General features: G+C 39.9%; 1 protein-coding gene across 2 annotated transcripts in view; it reads left to right on the forward strand.

Annotated features, from left to right (window-relative positions):
- The first annotated feature begins 16,801 nt into the window (after window positions 1-16,801).
- LOC116325218 (BAH and coiled-coil domain-containing protein 1) overlaps window positions 16,802-23,695 on the forward strand; it is a 61,680-nt gene continuing 54,786 nt past the window's right edge. For both annotated transcript variants that reach the window (XM_039610714.1, XM_039610719.1), the window contains exons 1-2: window positions 16,802-17,023; window positions 20,005-20,328. In XM_039610714.1, coding sequence (XP_039466648.1) covers window positions 20,157-20,328 — 172 coding nt within the window. In that variant the 5' untranslated portion in view covers window positions 16,802-17,023; window positions 20,005-20,156. The remainder of the gene's footprint in view (window positions 17,024-20,004; window positions 20,329-23,695) is intronic.

Here is a 23,695-nt window from a genome sequence, read left to right on the forward strand (position 1 = left end):
ATCCACTGCCTCATTTGGCTGTGAATCCAATGTGGGAAAAACAAACTTGTAACTTAAAAAAAATCAAAAATCAAATCTAGATTTGAAACAAAAAGCTTACATTACAAACCAGAGGTGAGACGTTTAAATAAAGTGGATATTCAGAGATGGGAATGGTGGTTGTAAAGGATACTCGCTTCAGGCAATGGAGGGTCGGATGTATGGGTGGATGTGGATGATGGGAGTTATACAACACACTGACACTCTACACCAAAGGTGAGTTGCTCTTGAGCAGCAACTGAAATATGGTGAAGTTGTAACTCATTTTATAACTCAAATGCTTTGTTATGTCCATAAAGTTTTTGGATGTAACAAAGCATGTATGGTCAAGCTAGTATGGTCAGTTCTGGCTGCAGGAACCCAATGTGGAATCCAAAACAAATGGGTTGCAGGATGGTGGCTGTGTCAGTCTTTTATACACAGTCTGTGCTAGCATACAAAGTAATTCAGACATTTTAGTTTGAAATGCACTTTTTCCCCTAGCTGACTTGATTTCAGATTTCTAAATCTTGCTGTGATTTCAGGACTGAAAAGCCAAGCCAAGCCAAACTGCAGTTCCTCTAATGGCCACTTGACTCTCACTAGTTGCTTTAACAGCATGAAGAAGTATAATATATGTTCTTAGCCTACATGGGTAGTTTCCTCCATCACAACAGCTGTACAATTGAAGAATGTTTTGATTTGTGGACTAAAGGGGATGGTCCCTTGATTGATAGCTGTTCTAACATACCTACTCTAGCTAACTGCTCTCTGCTGTAGGCCTAAAATCTACTGAATTGTCCACTGTGAGTTTAAGCTCTACCTGGCTTTTGGAGCATTTTTAATTGAATGATCTGATACATAATATAGCTTGCTGTGTGTTCTTTCACCAAAGAAAGCAGTGAGTGTGTCCATGGACAAAGTATTTTTTGGCACTGCACATGATTGCTGAAACGCCTAAATGTCACTGTGAATGATGGTGCATAATTGTCTACAACCTGTTCAATCTTCAGTTGTGGTGAGTGAAATTCTAGTATTTTGTTAGCATGTAAGCACTCATTAACTGATCTGAATGTATTTGCCTTGCACCCATGCAGATTATGAGTACAGCTAGCTAACATTAGCCGATATCTTGGTGCTAAGGCTTTAAAAGGGAAATCTAAAACCAGTGGGTGACATCACAGTGGCTGTGTCCATCTGTTACAGAGTCTGTGATTAATCTCCACAGACTCCCATGTTAAAATGCCCAACTTTACAACAAACTCGGCTGTTTACATTGTATTAAGGCTTGAAGTTGTGCACTTTTAGAGGGATGGACACTTGTGTGACAAGTGGCACTGACTAGGCCCAGCTGTCTATGAAGTATTGCCTCAGCATGTTTGATTTTCTTAGCTGGACCTCTCAGCCATTCACAATATTATTGTACTCTATGCTCAATATTCCATTCAGTTAAAAATATCATCAATTTTACTGTTTTTTTTTTAACAGCGGGAGATTAAAAAATATTGACATATTCACTTTGCTATAGATCAAACAAAAATAAGTTAATCTGTAGTACTAGTAAGTGTACTCTGTTCCTTTTAAACACAGCCAGATTATCTATTTGACCCTGCTTTGAATCTTCATCCTGCGCAAAGTTGTTAGGTCTAGCTTCATATTTTTCACACAAATGTGACAATATTGATTTTTCACATTTAATACTACACCCAAAAAAAGAGAAAGAAAGAAGAAGAAGCACATTTCACAAAATGTTGGGTTCTGTGTGTGAACAGCACCCTTCTTTCTGACAATCCCACATTTCCTGAAATGATAATAGGTGTTCAGACTGTCTAAGACTGTTTGAAATAGTTTGCACAACTACATTAAAATCCTCCCTACAGCTTTGTGCATTAATAATTTAGCGCTCCGGAAGGGGCCATTCTTCATAAAGATGACTATTACTTTTGATTCCTGAGTAGTAAATTTTACAGCTGATACTTAAGTGCAACTTCTTCTGTAAGGTTGCACGTGTATTGTCGCAGTAAATTTAATTCCTAGGACTCGAATAGGATCTACCAAGAATGCCAGAAAGAAACATAATACCTTTATTTCTTCAAGTGTGGTCTTTAAAACAGCGCAGTATCATGCACTGAGCTGTCCGGTTTCTATTTAATGATTTACTCCCTCGAAACTTCAGTGGAAACATAATATTTTACATCCCTCTGAATGTCTTGTGTAGTGCAACAGAACGTAATGTCGACTTTCATTACTGGAATTGGAGTTTTTCAGAGAGTACAAGCTGGAGTTTGTCCAGACAGGGCTGTTGAAATTTGCTGTGTTGATTAACATAAAAAAAAAAAGAAGTCACTCACTGTCGCTGTCACTGCCCATAAAAAGTCGAGCCCAAAGGACATTAAGTAGAGGATTTATGGCCCCTATATATTTGAGTGGAGGGCTGCTAAACCTTGTGAAGTCTCTCTTGGCGCGGTAAGGTTTTGCTTTCTCTGTCTCGCTCTGTTGGTTTTTTCCCTGTTGCTTCAGAGTGCCTACAATTTCCCTTTCTTTATTTTCATTGGCATTTAAAGAGCACAGCGCTCTGTTGAATGTACTCATTCAATAGTGAGCTTTTCAACACAGACATACACACAGGGATACATTAGAACACAGACCCGTGTACACACACAAAGAACGAAGCCATGCGCATGCAGAGAGTAGACCCTGACTTTCCTGCTCAATGCCACATGACGTTGGAACCCAGCGAGCATCAAACATGCACCGGCTCTGAAAGCATTTCTACCTGTCTGTGTTCGTTATTGTTGGGGGGGCATTAATTGATTGGCTTGCTTTCTGTTCCCGTTTGTGAAGTGGATTTAGTCCTGGCTTTATGAAGGTTGCTGAAATCTATTCAGACCATTCTCTTTGCCTGGTGGAGCAGAGCACAGCGGTGGAGCAGCCGCTGTCTCCAACTTTATTGGTGGAAATTGCCCTTGCACTTTTTAATCTGCCATCTCCCGGGGTCTCATAACACTTTATGGCTTTATATGTCTCATCAGGTTTTATATTCTACGATCATACAAAAGATGACTTTCCGCTTTTTATGTCTTTGATCTCCTTTTTGGCTTTTCAGTCACATCAATTTCTTTTTTTCTTCGATATTTCCAGCTAAACGAGTGGATGATGTTATGGGGCCCTAAGAGGAGTTGAAGTATTGTTTTTACACTTCAGTACAATAGTTAAAAAAAAAGATGTGCATGTACCATTGCACTAAAATAGAAAGAAACATGCCTTTTATGAATGTTGTACGTGCGTCAGTATGGCTGAACTGATGAATAGAAGCAGTCACATGGGGGAGATCAAACTGTGTTTGTACAGCTACAGTTTATGATCTGTTTTTTTTTTTATATACACACTTCAAACTATGTTCCAGTAATTAAACATTTAGCTGTTTTTCTCTCCCATAAAACAGCCCACGTGCACCTCGAGGCTATCAGGATCATCCATAATTCTTAGAGGGAATAATTGGAGAGAGAAATTGTCAGGATCAAATCATCAAAAATAGTGACATTACTCACTTTGACTCATATAAGCTGCAGCTTTCTGTGCATGCCTTTTCCCCCCCCTTCTTCTTCTTTTTTTAACACACACACACACGGTAACAGCTCATGCAGATGGTTCTATAGTCACATCTGGCAACAGCTGGAGTTGTGGGCACATCTGTTCCATCCTAGGTGGAGACAGAGTGGGATTCTGCTGCTTTCAAACTGACCCTCCTTTACATATATTCACTTTTCAATCCACTGCAGCAACACAACAGCCAAAATCCTACACCAGCGGGGCTCTCGTACTTTCCCCCTATTCAGACAGAGCAGTCTATTAAGCTCGCCCAAGGGGAACAAATGTCTGCTCAAATCACATACTTTACACTCTCACACGCATTGTTTCCTCCTCTTTGTTTTCTTCGTCGTGTGACTTCGCTGATTTTTCTTCCTTTTGTTCTTTTATTTTTCTCATTTCTGTCCCCCTCACTTCTTTCCCTTCCTTTTCATTTTCCTCCCCCACTTTAATAATATGTCCACATATTATCAAAGTGGCTGGTGACTCGTAATTAACTGCGTGGAACACATACAGCTAGATGTGTGTGGGAGACACAAGATAATTTCTAAAGCAGCGAGGGTTTGTGGTCATTTCGTCACCGCCGTTTGATGACATCTTGCCATTGGAGCTAACTCTGCATCTCCAAAAAATAAAAAGCCCAAACAAAATAAAAACACATAAGTTCTGTGCAGTTTTTAAACTAGACTGAAAAGATGCAAATAATTAGATCTGAATAAAAATGTGGAAACTCATACACAGTTCAAGACACATGACCTGTCTCTTACTCGTTTAATTTCACTCCCCAGATCTTTTTTCTGGAGAGATCCATGAGACCCATTTCCTTTCTCTTCCATCACCTCCCACTACTCTACATCTTACTTTTTACTTGCCACATTCTGCAATCAATCTGGTGTTCATTTTATCTAATGAGCTCACTAGGTTGTCTTAAGCAATGGTGATTGATAATAATGGCTTAGAAATGTCTCATTGATTCACTCCTGTATCAGACCAGTGAAGTAAAGGCTCTCTCTTCATTAAAATCATAGGTCATCAGCTGAACGGTCTCTCCCACAGTATGTTTTGCCTCTATCGGGTTGGCGGATCCTTTGTTTTTGACTGCCCCTCCCCCACTCCAATGCATGATAAGTGAAGCTGGTTTGTAGTTAACGCATCTGCATCTCTCGTAATATTCCTTTCTGTAAAGCTTCCCAATCTTATGTTATTGCTTTTTTTTTAGAACATACCATCCACCATGTTTTACAATATTTTGCACCTTTAAACAGACTGTTGAGTGTTAGCGAATGTGCGCAGTAGACATCATTTCATTGCAGCCAATCAAAACAAAGGAAACGTGTTACAGTTGGTCAGTTTGCTGGAAGTCTTTAATTTTTATGGCTGGGCTTCTTAACAGCCATGACTGATGGAGCCATTTGACTTTAAAGCTGTAAGAGCTCCTGTTTGTTATGCAGGCAAGATTGTGAGGCCACTGGCAATATGTCTGAAAACATATTACTGCTTTATGCATATACCCTTTGTGTGTTTGCACTCGCATGCGTGAGAGGTTGTGCATGAGCGAGGGGGGAGCGACAGAGGGAGATGGAAAAAGAACTTGTGGGGTGGGGGCTTCTTCTAATGATAATTTAGGAATGGGTGTATGTGACAGAATTTGCACCTACATGAACAGTGCACAGTCAGCATGCGAGCTCAAATCACTTCAGTAGTTTCACATCAACCAATTTAATGGCGCAATCCCGGCCAGTGAAGTTTTTATTCCAAATCCTGTCCATAATCTAATGGCCTTTGAAAGTCTGCCACTTCCCCCTGGCTGACAGGTTGTGCATTTGGATCTAATTGAATCCATTTACATCCTGCACAAATGGAAAGCACATGGAGGCCTTCCCACCTGGTTTTGATCAGCTACTGAGTTGGGAGAACCACACTCTTTGGAGTCCGCCAAGTGCCAGCAGGGGTACGCTGCGGAGTGAAAGATGGAGAGTGAAGGAAGAGAGGACACATTTTGATATCACCCTTGGCTCTAATTAAATTCAGTTTGAGTCCTGTTGCCTCTTTACAATTTTGAGTGTCCCTGCCTGTCTGCCAGACTGTAGTCTTTTACAGTTGTGTTATTTTGCCACAAGGGGGAGTCTGGCAATACCCACTCATGTATCACTGCTTCTGTAGACCCAAGAATCTTTCATCCTTAAAGTACGGGCAGATCTTTTCTGGTTTGATGTTGGATAGAATATGGATGCAATCTTAGATGTACAAGCCCTCAGGGGGTAGTTGAAATATTACAGTAGTTTGAAGGATAATTAAAAACCTTTGCTGTAGCCTTTAATGCCACTTAACAATCAACAGGTTTGAGTTTTTAAAGCAACTTTAGGCATCTAAACACAAATAGAACTCAAAAGAGGTCAAACCATTTGCAGCTAAGGTGTAGGATTCTACGAAATGCCTTTGTTAGGCTCCTCTTTCTATTTTCCCTTCATTTTAGAGTGTTTAAACTAGTTTAAAAAAAGATTTGGGGGCATGCTGGTGTTGTCACTGGGTGCACTTGGTTTTAGGGATGGGTCATAAAAATGTTTAATGTAGTTAGTCAAAAGTTCCATCCATCTACTTTTTTCCACTAATCCAATTCATGGTCGCGGGGAGGGTGTGCTGGAGCTTATCCCAGCTGTCAGAAGTTAAAACGTTAAATTCATCTCAGGAAGAGTTAGAAGAGAAGCTAAACCTAAAGACCAGACATTAAAAAAACATGTTTCATTTTACACATGCTAACCTGTGTACCGTTGTAGTCATCAAGGAGATTTAACAGTCGTGCCTTGTTGCCATATAGAACTGCAGTCTTAAGAAATTATGTGTGAAGCATATTTTCTCTCTCCCAGGCAGCACGGTGGTGCAGTGGTTAGCACTGTTGCCTCATGGCTAGAAGGTCTTGGGTTGAAATCCAGTCTGGTTAATTTGTGATTCTCACTGCATCAGGACATAGCCTATCTTGGTAGTTGGGATAGGCTCCAGCCTCCCCCATGACCCTAAACTGGATAGACAGATGAAGATGGATGAATATCATGGATGAACAACTGACCTCACAGCCCATTGTTCATTTACTTGGCTAGGTTCAGTTATTGTGCAAATGTACTGTTTATAAGGTTGGGGAAACCTGCAGACAGCTGAGAATGAAGAAGTCACTTGGATGAGTGACGAAATGTTTCTCCCACTGAAAACGCTACGTCCAGATGAACACAATCAACCTTTTGGGATGGATGACTACATTTTCTCCCAAACCTTCCTTTTTTTCAGAGAGAGCATATATAGTTATATATAATTATATTATTTACTATATTTTTTTTTTTTTTTACTTTCTTTCAGGAAATAAATCATACTGGTAACCATAACAAAAACAGTTCAGTCTCTAAAATGTGGCTAATGTTGTGAAACCAGCATTGGCCTCATCTCCTGAGTGAAAGATCTGCATTTGACCACCCCACCCTCCTCCAAGTATAAAGGTCTGTAATACCAGGAGCAGGATTACAGCTATTATTACTGAGGAAAAAAGTATATATATATTAGCTATCAAGAAGTCAATCTATCCAAACACAGGCACACTGATGCTGTCTCTCATTCAAAACATAATTAAGATTTCTTTTTACTTGTGGGGGAAAATAAGAGGTTGTTTGTGTATCACCAGTTGCCAGCAGTAGCTTTGTGTACTGCATGCAGCATGCAAACGTTAAGAGTAGTGTCATTATTTTCATCAAGATAATTTCCTAATGCTGTTCTTTTAATTTAATGACTATAATTTTTTTGTTTGTAATGCTGATGTATTGTACACATCATGGCGAAAGTATCCCTGCATGCTGAAGGGAAACATATGAGTGGAAAGTAGCGTTTGTGTGTCTTTTTCCATACACATCAGAATTCATAGCACGGCTGCTGCGCATGGCCTACATCCATGTAGTTCTGCAAACAGATACGGTTATTGGAGCAATGGGTAACATCATGACCTTCATCGGGTCCTGCTCTGTCCATCCAGCCCCACCTCCTGCCGCATCTGGTTTGACCATCTCAACCCCAAACCCCTGCTAGCCACCCCCACCTGCACCTCATCAATCCTGGGTGTCATCGTTGCCACACTTCTGGCTATTGCTAAAGTAAGCCACGACATGAAGACGTGAAAATGATGAATGGACTTTTCCGGACAGGAAGCGGCAATGTTTGAAGAGACACCCCACCCCTCAGTCGTCTTTCCGACCCATTTTTCACTTTCTTGCATCTGCCGTGTCTCTCAGTTGTCCGTCCTCCTTGCATCAATAGAAACCCAGTTGCACAAAAATAGGCCTCAAAAAGACGTTTTGCATTTCTTTTTTTCATATTCTCTCTACAAAGTTGAATCCTCACAAACACGTTTATCTAAATTTAGTCTGTTGGTCATGAGCCACACTGAGAAAATGTATTTTCTGCAAACTGTGACTGCATAAAGGGAGTTTAAGAAAATCACTAAATACTTGTTATACATTCATCCTTCTTCAATATAGTCACCCAAACACACGCAGTTCCCACCATTTTAGCAGTCGCTTCCCCAAAAAGAAGACTTACGGTGAACTTTGACTGTCTGCATGTCATCCATTGTTGCGTCTACATACCTATAGTACAGTCATTCATTGCTGGAAAATGCCATCCATTAACAGTTGTAGAAGTTTCTGTATTTTTATGGTTGTTGATGTGAAAAGATCCACTGTGTGTTCCAAAAGAGCCATTATCAATCCAAATCTTCATAACTCTTCTCCATAAAGCTTCTGTCGAACACTTGCATATTGTCGCTGAATGCCACAGAGGTTTTTCTAACTGTTCATGACTGAGATATTCATCGTAAATGTTGGTCAGGCATGGTTATTACAAAATGAATGACAGTAGTTTTCTCTGTCATGTGATTTTGAAGTTTATCTCAGGGTGTATGTTAAGGCTTTAGGCGCGTATTTTGTTGAAAAGAGCCAGCCCCTCAAATCCTTCTATAGTCTTTGCTTGCATTTTGCTCCCATGAACTCTAGCTTCCAATATCAGACCAAAGAAACACTCCCTTGTTCCTATGCTCCCTCAGGGCAAAGTGGCAGTGCTAGATATTTAAGAGATTTAAGCCTCCTTTGTCAAGTGGACTGAAGCCACTCCTTCTTTTTTCCCCCTAAAGCGCAGTATAGCAGCTGGGCTTTAATACAATATCGTCATCATCTGTAGATTAAGACAGGCAAGGTATGTTGTTCCCATCAAAATGAGCAGGGGAATAAAACATCCACTGAAGTTTTCTTGAACTCATTTGTTTCCCAAGCCTTTCAGAAATGATTCTCTGTGGAATTGCGCAATTTGTCTGACATCAATTATTTCTTATAAGACAAAATGCTCCTGTTAAGTCTGCTATGCACAGCAGGACATATGTGAATATTCAGTAAAAGATACAAAAACTGCAGGTAAACACTCTAGTAAGGCTTTTTTTTGACACATACTCCATCACAGCATTTCATTGTGAATACATTGAGAGAAACCCTTTCTTGTAATTTGATTAGTGGACCAGAATTACAGCCAGCCCTCTCTCATTTACTATTACTAAGAAGAAAACAATTAAGCTATACATGTTAGCTATCAAGGAGACAACGCGCCTGTGCAGAGACACACTACTAGATAAAACATACACTTGCACACACACACACACACACAAGTCTCATTTAATCCTTTATGATGCGCCTGGAATTTATAATGATTTTAATTAGAAAAGGTGCAGTAGGAGTCTACTCCATAGCAATGCTGACACTCCAGGGTGCCTCGAGCCAATTAAAAATATGTGCTGATCAAACAGTCTGCCCTCACCGTGTACAACTATCCCCGGAGCCTCTGCTGCAGCAGAGGGATGGACAAGCTCACGGCCTCTTGCTCTCACCGCGCAGGCTACAGAGGAGCCAGCAGCTCCACTCGACACTCTCCACCCTGAGATGTGGTTCAAGGCTCAGTTATTCCCATTAGCCGTATATGACGCAGGGTAACGGAGGCCTAAGCGCTGAGCAGAACCCCCATAAGAGAAATCCATCAGTTCACAATCAAACGTTTGTGAGAAAATGTCACACACCCATTTGATCCCAAAAGAGATCTTTTTTTCCCCCTCACAAGGGAACAGGCACAGCCCACTTTGCTCTCACACTCTGAGTGAGAATTATATGACAATTTGGAGTGACAATTAAGCCTGGTATTAATTACATCGTTCTTTTTGTTTCAAGAAATCCCTGCGATGTTGCCAGACCCAGGAGTGCTCAAAATAGATACATTTAAATGAATGTGAAATCTTCTTATATTTTCCAAATGTTAATATTCTTGAGGAATCCTCCATCTCTGTCACATCCTTTTCTCCCCTCTCTCTGTGAAGTCCCTCCTCCCTCTATCATTAGGCATCTCTGTCCCTAGTGATTAATGACACTAATGAGCATGTGCAGCCATTCACTCTGCCACACATTATTCTATTCTCTGGCCTAGGCCATGTGTCATGTCCTCTTGAGGATGAAGAACATAGCTTCCTGGTCATATTCAGCTGAACAACAATATTAACCCCTATCTTTTGCAATAAATGCATATCAGAGGTACACTTGATGCACAATCGCACAAACAGAAACATGAAATAGCATGGCTTGACTTTGAAAATCATGACCATTTAATAATAAGGACAGAGAGACAAATGATAATGCTAAAAGGTTTACATTTAAACCCAGCTGAGTATATACAGGAAAATTATTTAGATAGGTAATGATTTTCTAGCACATGCTCAGGTCAGGAAAATGTGAAAGCACGAACTTTTTAAAAAAGAGGCCATTTGTACAAAGCTTGTAGTGACATCATCAAAAAAAAAGGTAATTTTTCTCTTTGTGTCTTGCTTTGTGTGACTCTGCTGGTTAGGCAGCTCATAAATCCACATTCAAACTTTCTCTTTCTTAAAAATGAAGGGTTATTGATGATATAAGAGGAGATGTTGCTTATTGAACTGACAGTGTCTGATGCCGTTTCTGCTTTTCTCCGCTCCAGCGTTGCTGTGGTGGATCTGGCGTTGTTAAACTTTTATCTTTGGCAGACGTTGCAGGCTTGTCAGGTGAGCAATAGGAAATCATAACTGCATATTTGAAGATCCATAAAGAAGGCCCTCATATCTTTCAAGACATGTATTAGCCAGGACCCTGAAATACAGCTGCTCACTTTTATGTTGGAACCCCAGTTGGCCATTGGGATTTGAAATTAATATGACAGAAGGGCCATCTGCTATAGGAGACCACAATAGCATTCAGGAAAACTGGTTTAGGCCTTGCAGAGGACATTTTTAATTGGATGCGTCACACAAAAATATATACATGTCATATAAACTCATTTGTTGGAATGATGGCTAAGCTGGATTTATAGTAGCCTGCAAAGAGACACAGAGACACAGGACAAGAAGGAGAGATGCTTAGAAGGAAAATAAATCAAAGGCAGACACCCGGCCACTATTATTATATTCTTGTTATTGCTTTACAATCAATGCACCGCATCAGATAGCTGTGAAGGAATGCTTAGTTTTACTCCAATTGTTCTGCTTGTTATCGGAAGTCATGGCATTTTAACATGTCCTGACTTCAGTGCCTTTAACTAAAAGCCACATAGTTTTAGTCAGGCCCGCAGCCTGCTGTGCCGCGAGGCTTGAGTCACTGAATCCCTATTGATCATTCATCAGTAACTGGTGGCTCAGTCTCAGCATCTTCTTGATTCAGCAGCGGTTTAGTGTTATGCTCTGGTTTCATTTTTTTGCTTTGCTCTGCAATCTCTGCTACATGTGTTGCAGTAAAGTCACAATACAGCATTGCAGAAGCAGAGCTGTTTTACTATTTTCATGAGCAATAAAATTTATGTTTTTTAATTATTTATTTGAGGCTCGTCTGTACCTTGCATCTGCCGTTCAAACACGTTTACAGCTTTTGCTAATTATTATCTGGTACCTTGATCATATTATGACATACATTTTTTTTCCTTTCCAAAGCTGGACTCATCATAAATGTCGCTCATAAGTGTTTTGCTCTCCTTTCTTTATAGTGAATTTTCAAGATAATCTGGGTTCTTATCATTTTAAAACTCGTGCAAAGGATTTTAGCAGTCATCTTAAAGCAGGCTTTGCCACATAATTTCTCTCTGACATTACAAAGCAAGCAGGGAAAGAATTCTTCATTTGAACTATTTCACTGTCAGCAGAACTCCTGCAGTATTGAAACTGGCAATTGAAATCAAAATATCCTAACAAACCAGTCCTAACAAGGATTCATGATGTTGTGAGGGGGAGGGAATACACAGTGAGTTGTGTGTGTCTGTGTGTGCTCCTGAATGAAAGAGGAAACCCAAATAGCTGAGCTGATTTGCCACAGACAGACCTGGGTCTGGGGAGACACCAGGCTCGTCTGGGACCCCCCGAACTGATTGTCGTGATCGTTGCCCAGTTTGGTCATGTGACGCTTATGCAATGTTGTCCAACCTGCAGCTGGGGTGGAAATCAGTCACCCAACACACAAACCCTCTTTTCTTTTCCCAGACAAGAGCTTTTTGGTAACAACAGCCATTTTGCTCACATGACCAAAAGAGCATCCTGTCAGTTGAATTCATTACTTGCAACAATTCGGTATGTTTTTTTTTCCAGCACACACATGAGCACGAACACTCACTTAGCCTTTGAGTGCATTTCCTTCATGTTACCGCGGAAGCATGGAATTTTACTAACAACTGGTTATGCACTTTTCACATATTATCATTTCTATTGTGGGCCTGCGGGGCTACAGGGGAAACAATCGCTGCTCCACTGTAATCCTCACTGAGGTAATGAGGGTTTTAAAATATGACATGAGGCTCAGCGAACCTAAAGGTAAAGAAGGGCAAATGCAACAGAGCACTAACTTGGAGAGAAAAAGATTAGATCTTGCATTTAAACAAACAATTGACATGCATCATTTAAAACCTTGAGACTTTTAGCTCTGTGATAATTTGACTGAAAAGTTTCATTTTAAAATTTGTACTTATTATATTTTAAAGCAGTCAAAATATACTTCTTTGCCAAACACAGACATTTAGTCTACAGCTGATGGATAAGTGTGTGTCTGCGTGGATGTGGGTGGGTGTACATTCTGTGCATTGGCTGTAGACACCTTCAGTAAGCTTTTGTTTACACTCACAAGTAATATGATGGAAATGAGGGTGTCCTTTTATTTTTTTGCAAGAATAACATCTATATTTTTTATTAGTGTGGTAAAACCAGAGTTCTCTCCTTGAAGTGAAGACAGGGCCACATAGGGGGCGGCTTTAAATAGAGTCCAGTCCTAGTAGGCTTCTGGTATTGCCATATGCCACTACAATTCACAGTTATTAGCACTAGCACCTTACAAGCACACAAGTATGCAGATACACACACGGCCCCACACACACACTCATAGGTCATAGGTCATTTGTTGTCAACCATCTCTGTATTATTTCAGGCTACATGCCGTTTGAAAGCTTAACTTGGCCAAACTAGAAACATGAAAGCGACCCCCAGTAATAAATTCATTCAGGGATGAATCTCATTGTTTTAGGTTAAACTCAATACACCACGATTTTGGAATATGTGTCTAAATTGTAAGAAAAATTGGATTAAAATCACCTAGATGACTTTTAATCTCTGAATCATGTAAAGTTTTCTTTCTTTCTTTTTTTCCCCCTTCGCCAAATTTACCTGTTACAGATATTCTCTAAACGTGGATTACATATAACGCTCAAAATACCCCGGATGTACGTCTGCTTGTAATATTTCTGGGTATTTTATTGTGGAAATAAAATCGTATGGGCATTTTTTCCCCCTTTCCCTAATATCCAAGGGCCCTTTATCCGTGTATGGATGTGGGTGGGAGGCTACAGACTGTCAATCATTAATGCTTCATTGATCAAGGACAATCCCCGTCGTAAAAACGGTCTCTCTCTCTCTCTTTTTTTTCTGCAGAAATCTCTCACTCCGCATTAATTATCACTCTGCCTGTTGTGTGTGGGCGTGCGTGCACACGCGCGTATTAGCGTGTGTGCTCCTGTGTGCAACTAAGCACCCTTTTGAATATTTCGCATTGCACGCACTCACTTGAGAAGGGCTCATGATGAGATGAAATTCCAGCACCTTCTGCTAAAATACAAGTTAGTATTCAAGCAATGTGGCCGAGCGTTTGTGAAATCTCACACAGGGCAGTGCACACAAAACTGAGCGGACTCGAAAGAAGAAAGAAAGGGGGGGAAATGCATTAGCCAAGTTCATCTTAACGTAGGGCATATTATGATTTTTAGCAATAGAGGGCTGAGGAATACAGGCTCTCTGAAGTGAGGTGACACCAAACCAGCCTGAGATTTTCCTTCTTTTCTTTTTGCTCAAAAAAATATAAATTACTCGCTTTTTCTTTTCTTTTTCTTTTTTTTTTTTGGCTATCCATTTAAAAATAAAAGATTCTTAGATGGATGTCTAACACACACACGCAAGCGCACACACATAATTTACCATAAACCTTTATTATTGCCTTAAATTCCCTTAGGTCTGCCTTTTTAACACACACACACACACACACACACACTAAAAAAAATTCCAATAAATAAATTAATAATTACAGTTATTAGTCATCATCCATACATTGCCAAATAAGAAAAAAAATAAACTAGGGCAGTTCGCTTCTTTATTATTCTCACAATAAATACTACATTAAAAAATAAATAAATAAATTCAGTAATATTTCAACCCACATTTGCAGCGAGGCAGACAGGATCAAGAGTATTTTCAGTAAATCCTTGAGTCAACAAACTATTGCTGGAATAGTAACAAGGGACATGCAGGACCGTCGTTTAAAAAAAAAAAAGTCAAATATTTTGGCTGCACCACATTCACGATCGTCTCTCCAGCCTCTCCACATATCCATCCGCTATCTCGCCTCGCTCTTGTATTTTACACCCCGATCTGAATTTACCGAAAGCCAGACAAACAGCATGCGACGCGATCATCCGATTAACTCCAAGTAAATTTCCTGCAAACAAATCACGCTGGATTTTTTTTCCCCATTTTTATATCATCAGCAGCAGCAGCAGCAGCAGGAGCACGCTGACCGGACTACGACAAACCTCATGCAGCCACACTTTAAAGCGCTGAGAGACTCCATGCAGGTTTTCTTCTCCATTAAAGCGGACCTCGGCGGGGTGATCCACAACCGGAGCTTTTTTCTGTTTGTTTGTTTTTGGGGGTTTTCTTTTTCTTTTTTTCTTTTTTTTTTTGCCCCCCTTTTCCAGCGCCCTCACGTGCAGCCTATAACCCGAATCGCTTCGAGGCTCGTTTCACTTGTTTTCATTACTTTTCATAAAGCCCCGGCATCGCTAGTCGGCATTTACACGAAAACTAACCTCCATTATTTTAAATATCCAACATATAATTTCCCCCTCTCTGCAGTATTCCCTTTGATTCACGCTTGACTCATATGGCTTCAGGGCCAATAGGGGTCCGCCTTTGGGGCGCCTTGAAACCGTTTCTTCTTATCCCCCCCTTTCATCATCTAACCTGGGACGCCTTGAAACTGCAGGGCCAGTTATTGCCTTTTTTTTCCTCCCGGACAGCCCAATGCGGACTGGCCAACAGCCAATCAGAGTCTTGTTTACATTCTGTGACTGACAATGCTCTGGCCTAGTGCCAGCCAATCAGAAGCAAGCATACAATGGGGGGCTTCATTTGTAAACATTTAAAATAATGCAGTAACCAATCCATAGTAATAGCACTGCGTGGATAAAATTGGGGAATCTCTATCTTATCTCCATGATTCCGCGTGGAGTTTAGATAAATTGGTCTTGCAAGCATTGGTCAGAAATGCTGTAATGGCTGTAAAGAAGGGGAAAAGTAGAAATACACGTGTTTATATGTATGTCCATGGATGAACGCCTTGAATTGCTAACAACATTTTAAAAGATATGGGCTATTAATCTATAATCTATAAATAGTCTGCTTGTACTTGGTGTTGCAATGAGTTGTTTTCAAAACTGCATTTGTGATTAAAAACTGTATTTTTTATTGCTAATTTGCTGTTGTGTGATTATTTAAACACTATATTTTAGCGATGGAGAGACTGCTCAGATGGTTTGCAGGCAAAGATCCCTTGTTTAGCTTTAAATAAGTAATAAAAAAATAATAATTTTAATTTAACATCTTCAATAGGGGGTGTCAAACATAAGGCCTGGGGATCAGATTTAGCTCTGCAAAGACTCCAATTCGGCCCACTGTACAGCTTTAGAAAGTTGTGCGAAGATTTGGAACGTTTAACTGTATTTTTATAGGTTTTACAGCTTTTCCTATTGATTAAGACCCCCACCCCCTACTGCCATCCACACTACACCAAAGTACAAGGACGTTTTCTGTGAATGAATGAAAGCCTTGTGTTCTAAATGTATAATTACAAGACAGTCTGAGCAATGAACACGTGTATCCTTCATTTTCACTGGCCCAGCCCAATTCACATCAAAATGGGATTTATATGGCCCAAAAAGTAAAATGAGATTGACATCCATGCTCTACAGTGTATTCTTTGTTTTTTTCTTTTCTCTCTCTCTCTCTCTCTCTCTCTCTTGTTTACACACACACACACACGCGCACACACACATACACATCTGTGTGCGTGTGTGTATATTTTAAGTGTTTATGCTTTTATGTGGATTATTGCTCATTTGTGGCAAAAATCTTGGTAAATGGTTAAAACAACTCTTTTTTTTTATTAGTGTCTCTTGCTTAGAATACTTTGGTGCACTGCTATAAATAATTAACTGCACATGAATGTAATATGTGCCGTTTAATTCTTGATTTTATACCATCATGAAGCCGTTCTCTTAGTTTTATCTGCGATAGAGTACAAGCTGTGCTCGTGCTGCACTGCGCTCTATTGTAGCGATTTGTGCATCCCGTGCTTTTAAATCTGGCGCTTTTCACTCCTTTTATCACTGCCAGTCACCACACCATTGGTCTCTGCTGCTAGCCAATCGGAAACCATCCTGTCCGCGGGCGGGCGGCACGAGCTCATTAACATGCAGGTATCCGACCAATGGGAGGGTGTGTTTACCCTGCCCTCGAGACCCTAGGTACGCAGTTGCACCGGGAGAGAAACCGCTGCTCGGAGATCCGAGCCGCAATCCAGCCAGGCCGGAAGCCCCGGTCCCACTGCTTCCATAGAGTGAACCAGCAGGCTACTGCACAGCCTCAGATGGAAATAGTCTACTGTAGGATTACACTCTAGCCACATGGTTTATTTCAGATTTTGATTTTAAATGGGCGTCGCACTTGGCCTTGCACCTTTCCTCCTTGAATTTTGTGATTTTATAATTTATGGTTATGCAAGGATTTAACATACCAGTAAGTAGTAATTTTATATACCTGATTTTCTTTATTTTTAATAAAACATACCAGGGCCTGTTTCCTCGTTGTAAAATGACAGATGGTGTAGTAAAAATGTAGATTTAAAAAAAAAAAAAAATGCCAGGCTGTATGTGGCATGCTGTGCATTATAGAATGCCTTGTTATAATTTCTAAAATAACAAAACAGGATGAGCTGTATCCTCCGAGGAATAAATTGTAATTTTATACCCTACATTTACATTTACATGACATAATCAAGCTCCTGTTATTATTATTATTATTATTATTATTATTATTATGCACTTATTATAAAAAGACTACTGATCAACGACCTTACGGCTCTTTTTTATTATCAAGAAGCTTAGCTGTATTGTATTTTATGTGTTTTTATATTTTAGTTAAATTATTTTTGATTAATTTTAATTTCGGGTATTTAAATAATAATAATAAAATAAAAAATAATATCGTTTGATTAATAGTTTAGAATACTGTGCTTTACCTATTGGTGTCGTATAAATTCCTGCCAGTCGTATAAATTCCTAGCGGAAAATTTGCATACAAAGAGGACGGGAGGAATGTCTTCACACACCCCGGCCGAAGTGCACTGCTTGCCGGCCAGCTCAGTCGCGGAGGGCCGCTTGTCTCGATGCACTATCCGACCTATACCGCGTGATTTGATTAACTATCTGCTTTCCTGCCGTCGACTCGATCTTACAAATGTAATTGACATTTTCTTAATCAATTGCATTATGGTCGTCGATCCTTTGATTTTTTTTTTCTCCTGTTATTCGAACGATTGTTTGATGCACGATTTCGCAAATTTTAGGCTAAAATAAATAACAACAACAACAAATAACCACATGCGATTACACGGCAGTAATTACATGCCCGTGCGTATAATTTTGGAATATTTAGAAAGCTTGTAAATGATCAGTAGTGTTATTCTTACAGATCTGTTGGCATACAGGAAAGGCTGAACGTAACAGCATGGCGAGGGGAAGGTAATGGCCGACTGCAAAGCACTTTCTCAGTGTGGAAACAAAGGCAGTCCTCCTGACGGGCGGCCATTCACCTTGGATCGCTTTGCAGCCCAAGAACGCAATCTTCTGCTATCATGAATGCTATAGCAGGGCTTATTTCACGTTTTCGCGTTGAGGATTCACATGCAAGCTCACACATTACCTCAGGAAGGCTCGGTCAATACGATTTTTTTCCCAAGGACCTGCGTATGGAGCGATTTTATTGTTGTTGGTGTGGCATTGGATTGGAGGCTGTAACTGGCAACATGGGGAGATAATGGTGCTGAGAATGAAACAGCTTAAATGATAATATGCCTGCTCTCTATTGGACGTTGTAAAAAATAGTTTTAATTTAATTACATTTTATTTTAGTTATTACATTTATGAAACAGATATAGATTATTATCTTGGCAATCCATTTGTAAAAGCTATTAATGACCTCAGATGGAGAATCCATAATATAAAATGAATCTTTTATTTATATTTTGGAAATTACTAGAGTTGTTTTTGAATCCCCCCCCCAGCAGCCAGTACTGAAGCACAATATAAGCTTCCCCCTTTTGGGAGACCTGTTAAAAATAGTAATATATATATATATATATTTTTTTTTTATTTTATTTTTTTTTTTTTTACAGTAAAATACAGTTTATTTTAATTTTGAGAATGGGCCACTTTCCCATCCAGACTAAATATTTCTATTTTTGCGGCATGGCAGAGGATGTAGCTTGTAATGTATTTACTACTCCATTTGATTACCTGACCTGAAATAGGTCAAGGCAGACGAAGACAGTGAGAGTGCAGTTATTCACATGCGCACACACATATACTCACGCGCAGACGCGCGCACGTGCACACACTCGCTCACACACACACTCAGAGAGAGAGGGAGAAAGAGAGAGAGAGAGAGGGGGGGGTCCATGCCTTTCAGGAGCTGATGCATCTCTGTTATAAGCCTGTATTTTAAGTATATTATTATTTATTATTATTACTATTAATATTTTAAATACAATTCTTACGATTTGTGTCGAAACTCTGCGAACTGACAGCTCAGACTTCCTCTTCAAATAGTTTATTTTATTGTCATATTTATGAAGAACTGGGATTTTTGTAGCTTGAAAATGCTGCATGATATATTCGCGATTTATGCCACTTAATATCCTTATAGAGCAAAACTGTGCGATGCGTAATGAGAGGTGGATGGAGATTACAGAGGCACAAAAAAACGCCATGCATCAACCCGAGACAATAGGACGAGCTAGAGAAAGCAGGCAGCGTTGTTCACCTTGAGATAGGCTGAGTAGGCTTCCATCATTTTTAACCCTCCGAAACAGGACGACACGTTTCCTCTCCCTATCAAAACTACAAAGGGGGGTTAGGGGGGATTGTCAGATTGCCGCAGAAATCACAGTTGATCAAAATCATTATATTGCATGTCATTGTGCTTTTAGAGAGGGTGACATCTGGTGACTGCTGACGTGGATGTTGAATAAAATGTTTAGGCTCGGCGTAATCTGAGCATTGTAATGGTTTGCATACAAAACTGAACATATAGAAACCTAAAAATGTGTCAGCCTGCTCGACGTGTCTGTGGAATCTGAAGTACTCCCCTCCATATTTAGGCCTGTATCCCAGGCTGATCAATAGAGCCGAAGCTGAACCCGGCTCAGTGGGCTTTCGGGCGCCTCGGTGGCCGTTTGTATCCGCGATGGCTTATTTTCTGTAGTCAGTTTTAAGTCGTAAGGTTTATTTTTTTATTAGCAATATTTTAAAAATATATCCTTAGTGTGACAGGAAGGATATTTGAGCAGAAATAAATGAAGCGGTACTAATGATGTGTTTTCTCCCATTTATTTTATAGTACTAGACTGCAGTAATGTTTTGCATCGTGTTAGGCTTATCTTATATGAGCTTTCCATTTTTCCATATACTGAACATGTCTCTGAATTTCTCCACTGACAGAAAAGATGATCGGGGGCTACGTTTTTGGCTGGAGAAGCCTGCGATCGACTGAATGCAACACATAGATACGAGGGAAAGGATTATTATATGGGTTGCATTTGATTTTCCTGACCTGCCCTATCCGGATTTCGGATTACTAAACATTCTTCGGAATGGAAGGACGGGATTTCGCTGCTCCGGCGCACCTCCTTTCAGAGCGGGGCGCCTTGGTGCACCGAGCCGCCTCTCGGATCGCTCCCTCGGGCCACAGCTCTGTGCAGCATGCCGGCCACTTCCCGCCGGGGAAATACTACCCCTCACACATACCAATGGCTCCCCACTCAGGTTAGTCAAACGTATAATGTGTGTGTGTGTGTCTCCCACGCAGCAATACTGTTTTTTCTTTTTTCTTTCTTTCTCATTTTGTTGTGCCATAAAGCCAGCTGTGCATTTATCAGCCCGAATACAAGACGGTGTCGGGCATGTATATGGAGTCGTACCAAGCTGATTATTTTTGCACAAAAGAGAATAATAGAGGGGGTTTTTCTGTTATAAATTATGGGCTGCTCAGGTGTGACTGTTTACAGGAATCCGCTATGCAAATATCAGCTAATAAATCAAGAGAGATTTGATTTACACAAGGCCTTAAACCAGGAATTGTGATTAAGCTGAATCAACATTTATCTCAAAGGTAATGACGACATCTTTGTTAAACAAATAGTCACTTGATAAGATGGGTAAATGCCATGTGTTTAAGAGCTGTTTTAGTTTGCACGTAGGAAGCTGGACAGAGCACAACGACACTGATTTCCTGCTGGCTCGCGAGCTGAATTTGAAATGAGATTTTGTCACTTCACGTTAAATTGTAAAGTGTCACAATGATGCCATCGCTTAACCAAAACCCTTGGCCATACCCAGAGCCATAAGCACGGAATGGATGGATGGATGGATAGATGGATGGATGAGCAGGTCTGCATGGGTTATGGCGTATGAAGGTTATAGGAAGGAAAGCAATACTAATCCTCCTTCTATATTGGGCTTTGAAGTGTCGGGGTGCAAATGTGTTCACAGTGAATGCATCAGGTTTAGCAAGTGACTTAGGTTTCATGTGAACCCAAATGTGAACGTTTTACAACCGGAAGTATGCACAGAAGAGTCCAAAATTTACAACCCTGCAGAATTAACTCCAACAGCTGATATGTTTTGTTTTGTTTTTAAGAAAGGACAATAAAAGAAAATGATGCACAGTCCCTCCACCCCACAAAACCTTGGAAGTGCTTCTTTTTACACATTTAATTGATTTGTGATCACTTTTTGTGCCCACATTCATTTTTTTTTATTCCCTTCACACATTACTCTGGATTTAATTAAATATATAATGGCAAGAATTCAGTTCAGACAGGGGAAAAAAAGGATAATATAATTATATTGCACAGCTGTTTTAATGTACTGGATCACAAAATGTGTGTTGGCCCTTTTAATTTTGTCCACCCATGTAAAACAAAAGAGATTTAAATAAGATAAGTCAAAACAGAGGCGTATTGATTGCATCAAACAGCTCCACTTTTGAAAGAATCTTCTTTGGAAATATGTAAATGCAACCCCTAAAAACATATGTTTATGATGCAGCTGAGCAGTCTTGGGTTACTGGCAAGCAAAAAGGCATATTTAAATATTTAAACCCTTTAAAGTTATTTTATATGCCCAAGCTGCTAAGAGTGTAACAACCCGCTCAGTGTAGGTGGTGAAAATTCAGCATACATGTCATCCCTGATGATAATTATTATTAATTTTTTTTTAAAATTCTGAATTGTGTTATTTTATATACTTGTCTGTTTATTTATGTTTGGGATTTTTTAATAAAGTGTTCTGCTACAGGCAGGGTTGTAGTAAGTTAACCAGATCCTAACCAAATTCTGCATTCATTTTCAAAAATCCTACTAAACATGAGGCATAATTAGTCATTCAGGAGAATTCATGGGTGCTGTTCACAATTCATCTCTCATCATTCATGTGTGCTTTTGGCAGTAGTGACACACAAACACAGACACGCACACAGACACACACACACACACACACACACACACACACACACACACACACACACACACACACACACACACACACACACACACACACACACACACACAGTGCCTGCATCCATATGTCTTTCATTTTGATTTTTTTCTTTTCTTACCATTCATTCTTACAGATGTTTTGCTTGAGAGCACGAAGGCTCAGTGCTGGCTACAGAGCACAGGTGCACCCCCCCCCCCCACCCCCTGCCCCCAACCATATTTGGTGTACCTTTAGTAGTATTGTGCTACACACACGGAGACCTACCTTCCAAATGTCATCACTGTTCAATGAGCAACACAGGTGGTTTATTGTTCTCCTCAGTCTTGTCAGTAGCGCATGGGCGTGACAGCGGCGCGATCTAATATCCTCGTGATCTGCAAAATGATTTTATTCTTTACATTTCAAGTGTTTGATTGAATTAACATAAAAATAATTTGACATAATTTCCAAATCTTCTCTTGGCTCCACTAGGATGACTTTGTTATTGTGCTCTGCTGACGTCCAGCATTTGATTTATTGTTTCAATAATATTTGTAAATGTCAGGCATGCCATGATGCAGATATGTGGATGAGACATGAAGCATAATTTAAATTTAAATATATATATAATAGCAGCTTGTAAAAATATTGGATTATTTCTGTCAAGACTGCATGTTGCATTTTTTTAGACATTTAAAAAAACAAATATTTGGTGGCAGAACTAGCTTTTAATACCAGCACCTGGATAGAAAATTCATTAAAACACAATTTAAATGTAAACTCATGTTGTAAAAGGAAAAAGAAAAAAAGATTTGTAGTTATTCTGAATTTTTTTTAGAAAGAACAATATTATTTTGCAATTTAATTACTTTCATATAGATTTTTTTTTCCAGTTTCCCCAAAACGTTAAATCAAATCTTACTATGTAAGATTGGTTGGATGCTTGTAGGGTGTCGAACCAAACTGGTTCCAGTTTGTTCATCTTGACAGGGCAGGTCATTAGTGTCCCTTCAAGTGTCCTGTATGCTGGCAACATTAGCACAACTGAGCGTGTTGTTTGCGGAGTGTGTTCAGTTTCTCTTCACTTTACCCCTGGGGACTAACTTGCACACTGGTTCACATGAATACTTTACAAAGAGCATGAATATTTCAGGGTTGATGTAAAAATGCATTCAAAGGCGGGTTTCTGATGTGGCTCCTTGAAAGGGTTCCTCTGACGTTGTGGAGGTATTTATTGCGAGCGCTCCCTTCACCCATTGCTGCTAAAAAAGAGCGATGGCAGTTGCAGCATTCTCCTCTGGCATTGTTCCTAATAGGGTTTTGGAATTTTGATTTTTTTTTCTGGGAAAAATTTCCTTTGTTTTTTTTTTGTTTTTCCGCACGCCGGTGAACGCACACTTCTACCCTCTTGTCCACTGAACCATGTTACTTAGAGCCAGTAGAGATTCTGTCAGTTTGCATTTGCCTCTGTCCATCTTCACCTACTACAAGCCAGTCATTTGTAATGCATGTCAGGTGGTCGATTTATAGTTTACACTTGCACTGTGTTCTGGGAATCTGACATTGGAGCAACTTCTCTCTGCCTGTACTTGCTGATACAGTTCGACACAGACCTGTAAACTCCTCTAATGCGGTTTAATTTGGCTAGTTCATT

Source organism: Oreochromis aureus, linkage group 4 (assembly GCF_013358895.1).
Source record: "Oreochromis aureus strain Israel breed Guangdong linkage group 4, ZZ_aureus, whole genome shotgun sequence".
NCBI classification, from domain to species: domain Eukaryota; kingdom Metazoa; phylum Chordata; class Actinopteri; order Cichliformes; family Cichlidae; genus Oreochromis; species Oreochromis aureus.